We start from the raw sequence: 17,972 nt of genomic DNA on the forward strand, positions 1-17,972 counted from the left end.
GGGGGTGTTGTCCTCTCTAGGTGTTTTGTATGTTTATGGGGGTGTTGTCCTCGAGGTGTTTTTGCATGTTTATGGGGGTGTTGTCCCAGGTGTTTTGTATCTTTATGGGGGTGTTGTCCCAGGTGTTTTTGTATGTTTATGGGGGTGTTGTCCTCTAGGTGTTTTGTATGTTTATGGGGGGGGGTGTTGTCCTCTCTAGGTGTTTTTGTATGTTTATGGGGGTGTTGTCCTCTCTAGGTGTTTTGTATGTTTATGGGGGTGTTGTCCTCTCTAGGTGTTTTTGTATGTTTATGGGGGTGTTGTCCTCTAGGTGTTTTTGTATGTTTATGGGGGTGTTGTCCTCTCTAGGTGTTTTTGTATGTTTATGGGGGTGTTGTCCTCTCTAGGTGTTTTTGTATGTTTATGGGGGTGTTGTCCTCTCTAGGTGTTTTTGTATGTTTATGGGGGTGTTGTCCCTCTTAGGTGTTTTTGTATGTTTATGGGGGTGTTGTCCTCTCTAGGTGTTTTTGTATGTTTAACAGACAGTTGTCCTCTCTAGGTGTTTTTGTATGTTTATGGGGGTGTTGTCCTCTCTAGGTGGCATGTTTTTGTATTTGTATCCATCCTAGGTAACAATGAGATAGTGTTGTCCTCAGGTGTTTTTGTTGTTTATGGGGGTGTTGTCCTCTCTAGGTGTTTTTGTATGTTTATGGGGGTGTTGTCCTCTCTAGGTGTTTTTGTATGTTTATGGGGGGTGTTGTCCTCTCTAGGTGTTTTTGTATGTTTATGGGGGTGTTGTCTCTCTAGGTGTTTTTGTATGTTTATGGGGGTGTTGTCCTCTCTAGGTGTTTTTGTAAAAATATGGGGGTGTTGTCCTCTCTAGGTGTTTTTGTATGTTTATGGGGGGGTGTTGTCCTCTCTAGGTGTTTTTGTATGTTTATGGGGGTGTTGTCCTCTCTAGGTGTTTTTGTATGTTTATGGGGGTGTTGTCCTCTCTAGGTGTTTTTGTATGTTTATGGGGGTGTTGTCCTCTCTAGGTGTTTTTGTATGTTTATGGGGGTGTTGTCCCTCTAGGTGTTTTTGTATGTTTATGGGGGTGTTGTCCTCTCTAGGTGTTTTTGTATGTTTATGTTTTTGGGGGGGTGTTGTCCTCTCTAGGTGTTTTTGTATGTTTATGGGGGTGTTGTCCTCTAGGTGTTTTTGTATGTTTATGGGGGGTGTTTTCCTCTCTAGGTGTTTTTGTATGTTTATGGGGGGTGTTTTCCTCTCTAGGTGTTTTTGTATGTTTATGGGGGTGTTTCCTCTCTAGGTGTTTTTGTATGTTTATGGGGGTGTTTTCCTCTCTAGGTGTTTTTGTATGTTTATGGGGGTGTTTTCCTCTCTAGGTGTTTTTGTATGTTTATGGGGGGTGTTTTCCTCTCTAGGTGTTTTTGTATGTTTATGGGGGTGTTGTCCTCTCTAGGTGTTTTTGTATGTTTATGGGGGTGTTGTCCTCTCTAGGTGTTTTTGTATGTTTATGGGGGTGTTGTCCTCTCTAGGTGTTTTTGTATGTTTATGGGGGTGTTGTCCTCTCTAGGTGTTTTTGTATGTTTATGGGGGTGTTGTCCTCTCTAGGTGTTTTTGTATGTTTATGGGGGTGTTGTCCTCTCTAGGTGTTTTTGTATGTTTATGGGGGTGTTGTCCTCTCTAGGTGTTTTTGTATGTTTATGGGGGTGTTGTCCTCTCTAGGTGTTTTTGTATGTTTATGGGGGTGTTTTCCTCTCTAGGTGTTTTTGTATGTTTATGGGGGTGTTGTCCTCTAGGTGTTTTTGTATGTTTATGGGGGTGTTGTCCTCTCTAGGTGTTTTTGTATGTTTATGGGGGTGTTTTCCTCTCTAGGTGTTTTTGTATGTTTATGGGGGTGTTGTCCTCTCTAGGTGTTTTTGTATGTTTATGGGGGTGTTGTCCTCTCTTTTTGCAGTGTTTTTTTTTGTATGTTTATGGGGGTGTTTTCCTCTCTAGGTGTTTTTGTATGTTTATGGGGGGTGTTTTCCTCTAGGTGTTTTTGTATGTTTATGGGGGGTGTTTTCCTCTAGGTGTTTTTGTATGTTTATGGGGGGTGTTTTCCTCTCTAGGTGTTTTTGTATGTTTATGGGGGTGTTGTCCTCTCTAGGTGTTTTTGTATGTTTATGGGGGTGTTGTCCTCTCTAGGTGTTTTTGTATGTTTATGGGGGTGTTTTCCTCTCTAGGTGTTTTTGTATGTTTTTGTATGTTTATGGGGGTGTTTTCCTCTCTAGGTGTTTTGTATGTTTATGGGGGTGTTTTCCTCTCTAGGTGTTTTTGTATGTTTATGGGGGTGTTTTCTCTCTAGGTGTTTTTGTATGTTTATGGGGGTGTTGTCCTCTAGGTGTTTTTGTATGTTTATGGGGGTGTTGTCCTCTCTAGGTGTTTTTGTATGTTTATGGGGGTGTTTTCCTCTCTAGGTGTTTTTGTATGTTTATGGGGGTGTTGTCCTCTCTAGGTGTTTTTGTATGTTTATGGGGGTGTTGTCCTCTCTAGGTGTTTTTGTATGTTTATGGGGGTGTTTTCCTCTCTAGGTGTTTTTGTATGTCTATGGGGGTGTTGTCCTCTCTAGGTGTTTTTGTATGTTTATGGGGGTGTTGTCCTCTCTAGGTGTTTTTGTATGTTTATGGGGGTGTTGTCCTCTCTAGGTGTTTTTGTATGTTTATGGGGGGTGTTGTCCTCTCTAGGTGTTTTTGTATGTTTATGGGGGGTGTTTTCCTCTCTAGGTGTTTTTGTATGTTTATGGGGGGTGTTTTCCTCTAGGTGTTTTTGTATGTTTATGGGGGGTGTTGTCCTCTAGGTGTTTTTGTATGTTTATGGGGGGTGTTTTCCTCTCTAGGTGTTTTTGTATGTTTATGGGGGGTGTTTTCCTCTCTAGGTGTTTTTGTATGTTTATGGGGGGTGTTTTCCTCTCTAGGTGTTTTTGTATGTTTATGGGGGTGTTTTCCTCTCTAGGTGTTTTGTATGTTTATGGGGGTGTTTTCCTCTAGGTGTTTTTGTATGTTTATGGGGTGTGTTGTCCTCTAGGTGTTTTTGTGTGTTTATGGGGGTGTTTTCCTCTAGGTGTTTTTGTATGTTTATGGGGGGTGTTTTCCTCTAGGTGTTTTTGTATGTTTATGGGGGGTGTTTTCCTCTCTAGGTGTTTTTGTACGTCCATTGTTGCCTACATTGTTTCTCAATTAGAGGCAGCTGTCTATCGTCGTCTCTGATTAGGAACCATATTTAGGCAGCCATATTCTGTGGGTATTTTGTGGGTGATTGTTCCTGTTCCAGTGTTTAGTGTTCACGCTACGGGACTGTATCGTCGGTTTGTTGTTTTGTTCGGTGTTTATCCCATTAAATATGGACTATCACTCTGCATCGTGGTCCTCCTCTCTTTCACCCGAAGACAGTCGTTACAGACACGTCCCAGGAACGCAGTATGATTGGTCAGGAAGTCCTAGGAAGGATGTGTGATTGGTCAGGAAGTCCTAGGAAGGAGGTGTGATTGGTCAGGGAGCCCCAGGAAGGAGGTGTGATTGGTCAGGGAGCCCCAGGAAGGAGGTGTGATTGGTCAGGGAGCCCCAGGAAGGAGGTGTGATTGGTCAGGAGCCCCAGGAAGGAGGTGATTGGTCAGGAGCCCCAGGAAGGAGGTGTGATTGGTCAGGAAGCCCCAGGAAGGAGGTGTGATTGGTCAGGGAGCCCCAGGAAGGAGGTGTGATTGGTCAGGGAGCCCCAGGAAGGAGGTGTGATTGGTCAGGAAGTCCCAGGAAGGAGGTGTGATTGGTCAGGGAGTCCCAGGAAGGAGGTGTGATTGGTCAGGGAGCCCCAGGAAGGAGGTGTGATTGGTCAGGAAGTCCTAGGAAGGAGGTGTGATTGGTCAGGGAGCCCCAGGAAGGAGGTGTGATTGGTCAGGGAGCCCCAGGAAGGAGGTGTGATTGGTCAGGAGCCCCAGGAAGGAGGTGTGATTGGTCAGGGAGCCCCAGGAAGGAGGTGTGATTGGTCAGGGAGCCCCAGGAAGGAGGTGTGATTGGTCAGGAGCCCCAGGAAGTTGTGCCGTATTGGTCAGGGGAATCCCCAGCCTGACGCTCCCCAGGAACGTAGTATGATTGGTCATGCTGATCAGCGTGTCATCATAGACCATCCTGATGGAGATCCTTTGTCCCGCCCTCAGCAGGCTGACCCCCGCCGTGTAGCACGTGTTGAACTTCCTCTGCCCCGTCTCCATGCTGCAGGTACAACGCAGGAAGGGGGTGGAGTCTACCATCACCTCGTAGCTGGCAATGTCCGTGAAGTTCAGATAGTACACCTGGTGAACAGAGGGAGGAGAAGGAGAGAGAGAAGATTAATATATCTGCCAGAGGTAGGGGTAGAGGAGGAAGAGGAGAGAGGGTCAGGTAGAGGAGGAAGAGGAGAGAGGGTCAGGTAGAGGAGGAAGAGGAGAGAGGGTCAGGTAGAGGAGGAAGAGGAGAGAGGGTCAGGTAGAGGAGGAAGAGGAGAGAGGGTCAGGTAGAGGAGGAAGAGGAGAGAGGGTCAGGTAGAGGAGGAAGAGGAGAGAGGGTCAGGTAGAGGAGGAAGAGGAGAGAGGGTCAGGTAGAGGAGGAAGAGGAGAGGGTCAGGTAGAGGAGGAAGAGGGTCAGAGTAAGTGGAGGTAACCTGAGATGTGGTATCATCATCACACACACTACATACACACAACATTAAGAACACCGAAGATTGAGTTACACCCCCATTTGCCCTCAGAACAGCCTGAATTCATCAGAACATGGATTCTTCAGAGGTAGAAAGCGTTCCACAGGGATGCTGGCCCATGTTGACTCTACAAGGTGTCAGGTAAGGAGAAGCGTTCCACAGGGATGCTGGCCCATGTTGACCTGAAGGTGTTGAATCATCATCACAGGGATGCTGGCCCATGTTGACACACAAGGTGTTGAACACAGTCCACAGGGATGCTGGCCCATGTTGCCCTCAAGGTGTCTAACAGCCTCCAAGGGATGCTGGCCCATGTTGACTCTACAAGGTGTTGAAAGCGTTCCACAGGGATGATGGCCCATGTTGACTCCAAGGCTCCCCACAGTTGTGTCCACAGGGATGGTGGCCCATGTTGAAAAGGTGTTGAGTGTGAAAAATGCCCCATGCAGACTCTACAAGTTCTTGACACTCCCACAGGGATGCTGGCCCATGTTGACTCTACAAGGTGTTGCAATCAGGGTTCCAAGGGATGCTGGCCCATGTTGACTCTACAAGGTATCAAATGGTCACCACAGGGATGCTGGCCCATGTTGACTCTACAAGGTGTCGAAAGCGTTCCACAGGGATGCTGGCCCATGTTGACTCTACAAGGTATCGAAAGCGTTCCACAGGGATGCTGGCCCATGTTGACTCTACAAGGTGTCGAAAGCGTTCCACAGGGATGCTGGCCCATGTTGACTCTACAAGGTGTCGAAAGGTTCACAGGGATGCTGGCCCATGTTGACTATACAAGGTGTTGAGTCGTTCCATTAGGGATGCTGGCCCATGTTGACTCACAAGGTGTCGAACTCTGCAGGGATGCTGGCCCAGTTGACTCTACAAGGTGTTGAAAGCATTTCACAGGGATGTCTGGCCCATGTTGACCTACAATCATGTTGAAAATGTTCCACAGGGATGCTGGCCCATGTTGACTTACAAGGTGTTGAAAGCGTTCCACAGGGATGCTGGCCCATGTTGACTCTACAATTTGTCGTATTGACTACAGGGATGCTGGCCCATGTTGACTCTACAAGGTGTAGTATTACAGGGATGCTGGCCCATGTTGACTCTACAAGGTGTTGAAAGCGTTCCACAGGGATGCTGGCCCATGTTGACTCTACAAGGTGTTGTAAGCGTTACTATGCTGGCCCATGTTGACTCTACAAGGTGTTGAAAGCGTTAGGGATGCTGGCCCATGTTGACTTACAAGTGTTGAATAGTATTACAGGGATGTGGCCCATGTTGACTCTTCAACCTGACTATATATGAAAGGTAGAGGGATGCTGGCCCATGTTGACTACAAGGTGTTGTAATGTAAATCATATTGATTAAAGGTGTTGAAAGTCCACTATGCTGGCCCATGTTGACCTGACTATATTGAAGTAGTTCCACAGGGATGCTGGCCCAGTAGACTATACAAGGTGTTAGTAATGTAAATGCAATAGTATTAATGTGTAGTCCACAGGGATGCTGGCCCATGATGACTCTGACTATATATGAAAGCGTTCCACAGGGATGCTGGCCCATGTATGACTATACAGTATTGAAATGTAAATGCAATAGTATTAAAGGTGTAGTCACTACTCACTTCTGGCCTGATGACTCTACAAGGTATCGAAGCGTTCCACAGGGATGCTGAACCATGTAGTAGTACAGTAGTCCTTAGTAATGTAAAACAATAGTATTAAAAACCCAGTAGTAGTTCTTGACTACTCAAACTTCTACCTGACTAACTGAGCAATCAGGGGAGAAGGGACTGTAGGGAGGTGACCATAGAACCAAATGTAATGAAATCAAGAGTATTAGATGGGAGTTCCAGTCACTACTCACTTCTACCTGACTTTATGAGAGTGGGTAGACTGTCAGTAAAAGACATATGACAGTAATTAAATTTTTATATTTACTCGTTATTAGTTATTCCTTGTGTCACTATTTATCTTCTACTCTGCATTGTTGGTAAAGACTGTAGCATTTCAACTGTAGTATTAGTAATGTAAATCAATAGTGACAAATGAAATTGTAGTCATTAGTCACTTGTACCTGACTATATATGTAGTATTACTGTAGTATTTGTAGTAGTATATATATTAGTAATGTAAATCAATAGTATTAATGTAGTAGTCACTACTCACTTCTACCTGACTATATATGAAGTAGGTAGAGACTGTAGTAGTATATAGTATTAGTAATGTAAATCAATAGTATTAATGTAGTAGTCACTACTCACTTCTACCTGACTATATATGAAGTAGGTAGACTGTAGTAGTATATAGTATTAGTAATGTAAATCAATAGTATTAATGTAGTAGTCACTACTCACTTCTACCTGACTATATATGAAGTCGGTAGAGACTGTAGTAGTATATAGTATTAGTAATGTAAATCAATAGTATTAATGTAGTAGTCACTACTCACTTCTACCTGACTATATATGAAGTAGGTAGAGACTGTAGTAGTATATAGTATTAGTAATGTAAATCAATAGTATTAATGTAGTAGTCACTACTCACTTCTACCTGACTATATATGAAGTAGGTAGAGACTGTAGTAGTATATAGTATTAGTAATGTAAATCAATAGTATTAATGTAGTAGTCACTACTCACTTCTACCTGACTATATATGAAGTCGGTAGACTGTAGTAGTATATAGTATTAGTAATGTAAATCAATAGTATTAATGTAGTAGTCACTACTCACTTCTACCTGACTATATATGAAGTCGGTAGAGACTGTAGTAGTATATAGTATTAGTAATGTAAATCAATAGTATTAATGTAGTAGTCACTACTCACTTCTACCTGACTATATATGAAGTAGGTAGAGACTGTAGTAGTATATAGTATTAGTAATGTAAATCAATAGTATTAATGTAGTAGTCACTACTCACTTCTACCTGACTATATATGAAGTCGGTAGAGACTGTAGTAGTATATAGTATTAGTAATGTAAATCAATAGTATTAATGTAGTAGTCACTACTCACTTCTACCTGACTATATATGAAGTAGGTAGACTGTAGCAGTATATAGTATTAGTAATGTAAATCAATAGTATTAATGTAGTAGTCACTACTCACTTCTACCTGACTATATATGAAGTCGGTAGAGACTGTAGTAGTATATAGTATTAGTAATGTAAATCAATAGTATTAATGTAGTAGTCACTACTCACTTCTACCTGACTATATATGAAGTAGGTAGAGACTGTAGTAGTATATAGTATTAGTAATGTAAATCAATAGTATTAATGTAGTAGTCACTACTCACTTCTACCTGACTATATATGAAGTAGGTAGAGACTGTAGTAGTATATAGTATTAGTAATGTAAATCAATAGTATTAATGTAGTAGTCACTACTCACTTCTACCTGACTATATATGAAGTAGGTAGAGACTGTAGTAGTATATAGTATTAGTAATGTAAATCAATAGTATTAATGTAGTAGTCACTACTCACTTCTACCTGACTATATATGAAGTAGGTAGAGACTGTAGTAGTATATAGTATTAGTAATGTAAATCAATAGTATTAATGTAGTAGTCACTACTCACTTCTACCTGACTATATATGAAGTCGGTAGAGACTGTAGTAGTATATAGTATTAGTAATGTAAATCAATAGTATTAATGTAGTAGTCACTACTCACTTCTACCTGACTATATATGAAGTAGGTGGAGACTGTAGTAGTATATAGTATTAGTAATGTAAATCAATAGTATTAATGTAGTAGTCACTACTCACTTCTACCTGACTATATATGAAGTAGGTAGAGACTGTAGTAGTATATAGTATTAGTAATGTAAATCAATAGTATTAATGTAGTAGTCACTACTCACTTCTACCTGACTATATATGAAGTAGGTAGAGACTGTAGCAGTATATAGTATTAGTAATGTAAATCAATAGTATTAATGTAGTAGTCACTACTCACTTCTACCTGACTATATATGAAGTCGGTAGACTGTAGTAGTATATAGTATTAGTAATGTAAATCAATAGTATTAATGTAGTAGTCACTACTCACTTCTACCTGACTATATATGAAGTCGGTAGAGACTGTAGTAGTATATAGTATTAGTAATGTAAATCAATAGTATTAATGTAGTAGTCACTACTCACTTCTACCTGACTATATATGAAGTAGGTAGACTGTAGCAGTATATAGTATTAGTAATGTAAATCAATAGTATTAATGTAGTAGTCACTACTCACTTCTACCTGACTATATATGAAGTAGGTAGAGACTGTAGTAGTATATAGTATTAGTAATGTAAATCAATAGTATTAATGTAGTAGTCACTACTCACTTCTACCTGACTATATATGAAGTAGGTAGAGACTGTAGTAGTATATAGTATTAGTAATGTAAATCAATAGTATTAATGTAGTAGTCACTACTCACTTCTACCTGACTATATATGAAGTAGGTAGAGACTGTAGTAGTATATAGTATTAGTAATGTAAATCAATAGTATTAATGTAGTAGTCACTACTCACTTCTACCTGACTATATATGAAGTAGGTAGAGACTGTAGTAGTATATAGTATTAGTAATGTAAATCAATAGTATTAATGTAGTAGTCACTACTCACTTCTACCTGACTATATATGAAGTAGGTAGAGACTGTAGCAGTATATAGTATTAGTAATGTAAATCAATAGTATTAATGTAGTAGTCACTACTCACTTCTACCTGACTATATATGAAGTCGGTAGACTGTAGTAGTATATAGTATTAGTAATGTAAATCAATAGTATTAATGTAGTAGTCACTACTCACTTCTACCTGACTATATATGAAGTCGGTAGAGACTGTAGTAGTATATAGTATTAGTAATGTAAATCAATAGTATTAATGTAGTAGTCACTACTCACTTCTACCTGACTATATATGAAGTAGGTAGACTGTAGTAGTATATAGTATTAGTAATGTAAATCAATAGTATTAATGTAGTAGTCACTACTCACTTCTACCTGACTATATATGAAGTCGGTAGAGACTGTAGTAGTATATAGTATTAGTAATGTAAATCAATAGTATTAATGTAGTAGTCACTACTCACTTCTACCTGACTATATATGAAGTAGGTAGAGACTGTAGCAGTATATAGTATTAGTAATGTAAATCAATAGTATTAATGTAGTAGTCACTACTCACTTCTACCTGACTATATATGAAGTAGGTAGAGACTGTAGTAGTATATAGTATTAGTAATGTAAATCAATAGTATTAATGTAGTAGTCACTACTCACTTCTACCTGACTATATATGAAGTCGGTAGAGACTGTAGTAGTATATAGTATTAGTAATGTAAATCAATAGTATTAATGTAGTAGTCACTACTCACTTCTACCTGACTATATATGAAGTAGGTAGAGCGACCGCTCGGTTCCGGTTGGAGCGAGCGGTCGCATTCGCACTTCGCTCTGCAGGTTGTATAACTTTTTCATTACATTTCATTATAGTACAACGGTTGATTTGTCTAATCTTAGCAATTCTTCTTAGCTAGCTACATAGCCGTCCTTGTATCAGAGATAATTGCATAATTATCGTATTTCGTCGCCCTAACGTAGCCTTCACTGCTATTCGCCCAGGAGCTAGCTAACGCTAGCTAACGCACACAGATTAGCATCACTGTAGTGCTATTCACTCAACTGTACGACTTGATTAGTTTACTGTTAGCTAGCTACATAATCTTAGCCATTCTTCTTAGCTAGCTACATAGCCGTCCTTGTATCAGAGATAATTGCATAATTATCGTATTTCGTATTTCGTCGCCCTAACGTAGCCTTCACTGCTATTCGCCCAGGAGCTAGCAACGCTAGCTAACGCACACAGATTAGCATCACTGTAGTGCTATTCACTCAACTGTACGACTTGATTAGTTCAGTGTTAGCTAGCTACATAGCTGTCTTTGTTTCCATGATAATTGTGTAGTTTAGTGTGTGTAGCCTTGGAGTGATTATCTTAATTCACTGAGGTTCGCTAGCCAGCTATTGTCGTTCTTTTAACTCAACGTAACGTAAACAACACTGCTAGCTAGCCAGCTAGCCCCCGAATAGCAGCACTGTAGAAATTATTACACTCAACGGAACGACTTGATTAGTGTAGTGTCAACAACGCAGCTACTGCCAGCTAGCCTACTTTAGCAGTACTGTATCATTTTAATCATTTTAGTCAATAAGATTCTTGCTACGTAAGCCTAACTTTCTGAACATTCGAGACGTGTAGTCCGCTTGTCATTCCAATTTCCTTGCATTAGCGTAGCCTTTTCTGTAGCCTGTCAACTATGTGTCTGTCTATCCCTGTTCTCTCCTCTCTGCACAGACCATACAAACGCTCCACACCGCGTGGCCGCGACCACCCTAACCTGGTGGTCCCAGCGCGTACGACCCACGTGGAGTTCCAGGTCTCCGGTAGCCTCTGGAACTGCCAATCTGCGGCCAACAAGGCAGAGTTCATCTCAGCCTATGCCTCCCTCCAGTCCCTTGACTTCTTGGCACTGACGGAAACATGGATCACCACAGATAACACTGCTACTCCTACTGCTCTCTCCTCGTCCGCCCACGTGTTCTCGCACACCCCGAGAGCTTCTGGTCAGCGGGGTGGTGGCACCGGGATCCTCATCTCTCCCAAGTGGTCTTTCTCTTTTCTCCCTTACCCATCTGTCTATTGCCTCCTTTGAATTCCATGCTGTCACAGTTACCAGCCCTTTCAAGCTTAACATCCTTATCATTTATCGCCCTCCAGGTTCCTTGGAGAGTTCATCAATGAGCTTGATGCCTTGATAAGCTCCTTTCCTGAGGACGGCTCACCTCTCACAGTTCTGGGCGACTTTAACCTCCCCACGTCTACCTTTGACTCATTCCTCTCTGCCTCCTTCTTTCCACTCCTCTCCTCTTTTGACCTCACCCTCTCACCTTCCCCCCTACTCACAAGGCAGGCAATACGCTTGACCTCATCTTTACTAGATGCTGTTCTTCCACTAACCTCATTGCAACTCCCTCCAAGTCTCCGACCACTACCTTGTATCCTTTTCCCTCTCGCTCTCATCCAACACTTCCCACACTGCCCCTACTCGGATGGTATCGCGCCGTCCCAACCTTCGCTCTCTCTCCCCCGCTACTCTCTCCTCTTCCATCCTATCTTCTCTTCCCTCTGCTCAAACTTTCTCCAACCTATCTCCTGATTCTGCCTCCTCAACCCTCCTCTCCTCCCTTACTGCATCCTTTGACTCCCTATGTCCCCTATCCTCCAGGCCGGCTCGGTCCTCCCTCCCCGCTCCGTGGCTCGACGACTCATTGCGAGCTCACAGAACAGGGCTCCGGGCAGCCGAGCGGAAATGGAGGAAAACTCCGCCTCCCTGCGGACCTGGCATCCTTTCACTCCCTCCTCTCTACATTTTCCTCCTCTGTCTCTGCTGCTAAAGCCACTTTCTACCATTCTAAGTTCCAAGCATCTGCCTCTAACCCTAGGGGAAGCTCTTTGCCACCTTCTCCTCCCTCCTGAATCCTCCCCCCTCCCTCCTCCCTCTCTGCAGATGACTTCGTCAACCATTTTGAAAAGAAGGTCGATGACATCCGATCCTCGTTTGCTAAGTCAAACGACACCGCTGGTTCTGCTCACACTGCCCTACCCTATGCTCTGACCTCTTTCTCCCCTCTCTCTCCAGATGAAATCTCGCGTCTTGACGGCCGGCCGCCCAACAACCTGCCCGCTTGACCCTATCCCCTCCTCTCTTCTCCAGACCATTTCCGGAGACCTTCTCCCTTACCTCACCTCGCTCATCAACTCATCCCTGACCGCTGGCTACGTCCCTCCCGTCTTCAAGAGAGCGAGAGTTGCACCCTTCTGAAAAAACCTACACTCGATCCCTCCGATGTCAACAACTACAGACCAGTATCCCTTCTCTCTTTTCTCTCCAAAACTCTTGAGCGTGCCGTCCTTGGCCAGCTCTACCGCTATCTCTCAGAATGACCTTCTTGATCCAAATCAGTCAGGTTTCAAGACTAGTCATTCAACTGAGACTGCTCTTCTCTGTATCACGGAGGCGCTCCGCACTGCTAAAGCTAACTCTCTCCTCTGCTCTCATCCTTCTAGACCTATCGGCTGCCTTCGATACTGTGAACCATCAGATCCTCCCTCTCCACCCTCTCCGAGTTGGGCATCTCTCGGCGCGGCCCACGCTTGGTTGCGTCCTACCTGACAGGTCGCTCCTACCAGGTGGCGTGGCGAGAATCTGTCTCCTCACCACGCGCTCTCACCACTGGTGTCCCCCAGGGCTCTGTTCTAGGCCCTCTCTTATTCTCGCTATACACCAAGTCACTTGGCTCTGTCATAACCTCACATGGTCTCTCCTATCATTGCTATGCAGACGACACACAATTAATCTTCTCCTTTTCCCCCTTCTGATGACCAGGTGGCGAATCGCATCTCTGCATGTCTGGCAGACATATCAGTGTGGATGACGGATCACCACCTCAAGCTGAACCTCAGCAAGACGGAGCTCCTCTTCCTCCCGGGGAAGGACTGCCCGTTCCATGATCTCGCCATCACGGTTGACAACTCCATTGTGTCCTCCTCCCAGAGCGCTAAGAACCTTGGCGTGATCCTGGACAACACCCTGACGTTCTCAACTAACATCAAGGCGGTGTCCCGTTCCTGTAGGTTCATGCTCTACAACATCCGCAGAGTACGACCCTGCCTCACACAGGAAGCGGCGCAGGTCCTAATCCAGGCACTTGTCATCTCCCGTCTTGATTACTGCAACTCGCTGTTGGCTGGGCTCCCTGCCTGTGCCATTAAACCCCCGACAACTCATCCAGAACGCCGCAGCCCGTCTGGTGTTCAACCTTCCCAAGTTCTCTCACGTCACCCCGCTCCTCCGCTCTCTCCACTGGCTTCCAGTTGAAGCTCGCATCCGCTACAAGACCATGGTGCTCGCCTACGGAGCTGTGAGGGGAACGGCACCTCAGTACCTCCAGGCTCTGATCAGGCCCTACACCCAAACAAGGGCACTGCGTTCATCCACCTCTGGCCTGCTCGCCTCCCTACCACTGAGGAAGTACAGTTCCCGCTCAGCCCAGTCAAAACTGTTCGCTGCTCTGGCCCCCAATGGTGGAACAAACTCCCTCACGACGCCAGGACAGCGGAGTCAATCACCACCTTCCGGAGACACCTGAAACCCCACCTCTTCAAGGAATACCTAGGATAGGGTAAGTAAGGGTAGGTAATCCTTCTCCCCCCCCAACAAGATTTAGATGCAAGTGGCTGTTCCACTGGTTGTCATAAGGTGTATGCACCAATTTGTAAGTCGCTCTGGATAAGAGCGTCTGCTAAATGACTTAAATGTAAATGTAATATAGTATTAGTAATGTAAATCAATAGTATTAATGTAGTAGTCACTACTCACTTCTACCTGACTATATATGAAGTAGGTAGACTGTAGTAGTATATAGTATTAGTAATGTAAATCAATAGTATTAATGTAGTAGTCACTACTCACTTCTACCTGACTATATATGAAGTCGGTAGAGACTGTAGTAGTATATAGTATAGTAGTAAATAAATCAATAGTATTAATGTAGTAGTCACTACTCACTTCTACCTGACTATATATGAAGTAGATGCCGTCCAGTAGGACCTCCAGTTGTCCGGAGCGAGAGTGCATCTTGAAGACACGGTGGTGGATCGACACCATCTTCCAGTTCCTCAAGACACCTTCAGACAGGTCTAGACAAAGACAATCAATCAATCAATCAATCAATCAATCAATCAATCATCGTGGGGGAAAGGCAGTCAAGACGCCTTCAGACAGGTCTAGACAAAGACAGCAATCAATCAATCAATCAATCAATCATCAATCAATCAATCATCAATCAATCAATCAATCAATCAATCAATCATCGGGGGAAAGGCAGTCAAGACGCCTTCAGACAGGTCTAGACAAAGACAATCAATCAATCAATCATCGTGGGGAAAGGCAGTCAAGACGCCTTCAGACAGGTCTAGACAAAGACATCAATCAAACAATCAATCAATCAATCAATCAATCATTGTGGGGGAAAGGCAGTCAAAACAACCAGAGTAAACACCCAGAGCACCTCTGAACAGGAGTAAATGTACACCTACAGTATTGAACGTAGATAATACCACGCAAAGGTTATCTACAATGGACACTTACCTTCCTTAACCTGAATAGTGGTTTCCTGTCCTTGTAGATGAACCACAGCAGGCTGCAACACACATCACATACAGTACATCTAGTGAGTCTTTAGGAGCTCATCCTACCCTCAACCTTTCATACAGTTTAGTAGAACAAGAAGAGCTTGTAGATGAACCACAGCAGGCTGCAACACACATCACACACAGTACATCTAGTGAGTCTTAGGAGCTCATCCTACCCTCAACCTTTCATACAGTTTAGTAGAACAAGAAGAGCTTGTAGATGAACCACAGCAGGCTGCAACACACATCACATACAGTACATCTAGTCAGTCTTTAGGAGCACAGCATTACTCCCAACCTTCATCGTTGTTCGGTACAGTAATAAGTAATGTAATAATGTGTTGTAAAATGTTTGATCAAAGATGACGCCCTACCTGGAAGTCTCTTGTTGTGGTTTTATCAACGAATCCTGTAACAGATAGAATCAGATCCTGGATCAGTCCCTAACTCTGAACTTTCCCCAAATGGCACCCTACTCCCTTTACATTTGACCAGGGCCCAACAAAAGTAATGCACTACATAGGGTTCCATTTGGGACCCTGACACCAACTTCAGGCAGGACAACAGAGGGATCTAAACTAGGGCTGTGGCGGCCATGTTGTCAGCAGGGAAGGCCAATCAAATAACTGGTCGGTCTCGCGGTAATTTACCGTTAATTACCATAAACACATTCAGCATCTCCTGGCTTCCACAGACTACAAGACATTCAGCATCTCCTGGCTTCCACACAGACTACAAGACACATTCAGCATCTCCTGGCTTCCACACAGACTACAAGACACATTCAGCATCTCCTGGCTTCCACACAGACTACAAGACACATTCAGCATCTCCTGGCTTCCACACAGACTACAAGACACATTCAGCATCTCCTGGCTTCCACACAGACTACAAGACACATTCAGCATCTCCTGGCTTCCACACAGACTACAAGACACATTCAGCATCTCCCTGGCTTCCACAGACTACAAGACACATTCAGCATCTCCTGGCTTCACACAGACTACAAGACACATTCAGCATCTCCTGGCTTCCACACAGACTACAAGACACATTCAATAAATCCATGTAATATAGTCTACACCATCACAATGAATCCATGTAATATAGTATACCTACACCATCACAATAAATCCATGTAATATAGTCTACACCATCACAATAAATCCATGTAATATAGTCTACCTACACCATCACAATAAATCCATATAATATAGTCTACACCATCACAATAAATCCATGTAATATAGTCTACCTACACCATCACAATAAATCCATGTAATATAGTCTACACCATCACAATAAATCCATATAATATAGTATACCTACACCATCACAATAAATCCATGTAATATAGTCTACACCATCACAATAAATCCATGTAATATAGTCTACCTACACCATCACAATAAATCCATGTAATATAGTCTACCTACACCATCACAATAAATCCATGTAATATAGTCTACCTACACCATCACAATAAATCCATGTAATATAGTCTACCTACACCATCACAATAAATCCATGTAATATAGTCTACCTACACCATCACAATAAATCCATGTAATATAGTCTACACCATCACAATAAATCCATATAATATAGTCTACACCATCACAATAAATCCATGTAATATAGCCTACACCATCACAATAAATCCATGTAATATAGTCTACCTACACCATCACAATAAATCCATGTAATATAGCCTACACCATCACAATAAATCCATGTAATATAGTCTACCTACACCATCACAATAAATCCATGTAATATAGTCTACCTACACCATCACAATAAATCCATGTAATATAGTCTACCTACACCATCACAATAAATCCATGTAATATAGTCTACCTACACCATCACAATAAATCCATGTAATATAGCCTACACCATCACAATAAATCCATGTAATATAGTCTACCTACACCATCACAATAAATCCATGTAATATAGTCTACCTACACCATCACAATACATCCATATAATATAGTCTACACCATCACAATAAATCCATGTAGTATAGTCTACACCATCACAATAAATCCATGTAATATAGTCTACCTACACCATCACAATAAATCCATATAATATAGTCTACACCATCACAATAAATCCATGTAGTATAGTCTACACCATCACAATAAATCCATGTAATATAGTCTACACCATCACAATAAATCCATTCTTTATTTTAGACAGGTCTAAAGAAACATGATATGAAGAAAATGTAGTCTATTTCAGAAGAATAGCATACTCTGAGTTGTCCTTAGGTCCTGATCTGGCTATGCCAAATGGCTGTGGGCTTCACTAGTTCATTTAGCAGACAAGATCTGCTTCGAATTCCGTGGGATTATTTTATATTATTTTATAGTATGAAGAATACAATTGAACAAAGCTGAATAAAATAGAAAGGATATTTTCTCCAAACGTTTTGATGGAGTGAGCACGAGGCTATTCTGTGTTGAGCTGTTAACAAAGAAACAGGTTCTCATGCTTGATTTAGAGTCATTAATGTAACTTTAGTTGTTCTACAAACGTTAGCTATATGTTTAGATTTTTAATACATTGTAAGGCTGCATGACGAGGCTTTAATGATTATTTGAAAAAAAGTTGCATGAAAAGACATGAGCTCTGCTTTGTTTTTTTGCCTAGGCTGCACACACTTTTTATTTTTTATTTATTTTTATTTTACCAGGCAAGTCAGTTAAGAACATTCTTATTTTCAATGACGGCCTGGGATCAGTGGGTTAACTGCCTGTTCAGGGCAGAAACGACAGATTTGTACCTTGTCAGCCGGGGTTTGAACTCGCAACCTTCCGGTTACTAGTCCAACGCTCTAACCACTAGGCTACGCTGCCGCCCGAAGAGACTTCACAGTCTCTCATTCACAATGAGACAAGCACGTTTAGCTTAAAATGTTGATCAACTATTAGCCTACTGCACAGCAATGTGCACATGGTAGTAGGCTATACACACAAATGTTCCATTAGCAGAAAACACAATT

The 17,972-nt window shown here is 42.5% G+C and overlaps 1 protein-coding gene and 1 long non-coding RNA gene across 51 annotated transcripts; one reads left to right on the forward strand and one right to left on the reverse strand.

Annotated features, from left to right (window-relative positions):
* Nucleotides 1-689: 689 nt before the first annotated feature.
* Nucleotides 690-4,071, forward strand: LOC127929774 (uncharacterized). 50 transcript variants are annotated; one of them, XR_008136113.1, is made up of 9 exons: nt 697-749; nt 1,174-1,251; nt 1,365-1,403; nt 1,981-2,093; nt 2,709-2,747; nt 2,785-2,938; nt 3,085-3,595; nt 3,685-3,932; nt 3,963-4,071. It is a non-coding gene; the product is annotated as an uncharacterized LOC127929774 (long non-coding RNA). The 50 variants fall into 50 exon arrangements; XR_008136121.1 differs by having other exon boundaries at nt 2,018-2,093; nt 2,670-2,747; nt 2,822-2,938; XR_008136110.1 differs by having other exon boundaries at nt 2,018-2,093.
* Nucleotides 4,072-4,078: 7 nt separating this feature from the next.
* On the reverse strand, nt 4,079-15,622 carry LOC127929828 (ectodysplasin-A-like; the record flags this gene model as incomplete). Its single annotated transcript, XM_052518287.1, has 5 exons — nt 15,610-15,622; nt 15,334-15,368; nt 14,916-14,967; nt 14,340-14,464; nt 4,079-4,309 (listed from the first exon to the last, which is right to left on the reverse strand). Coding segments are annotated over exons 1-5 (456 nt in total), but the record flags the coding sequence as incomplete, so codon positions are not given.
* Nucleotides 15,623-17,972: the final 2,350 nt, after the last annotated feature.

This window comes from Oncorhynchus keta, chromosome 4, assembly GCF_023373465.1.
Source record: "Oncorhynchus keta strain PuntledgeMale-10-30-2019 chromosome 4, Oket_V2, whole genome shotgun sequence".
NCBI classification, from domain to species: Eukaryota; Metazoa; Chordata; class Actinopteri; order Salmoniformes; family Salmonidae; genus Oncorhynchus; species Oncorhynchus keta.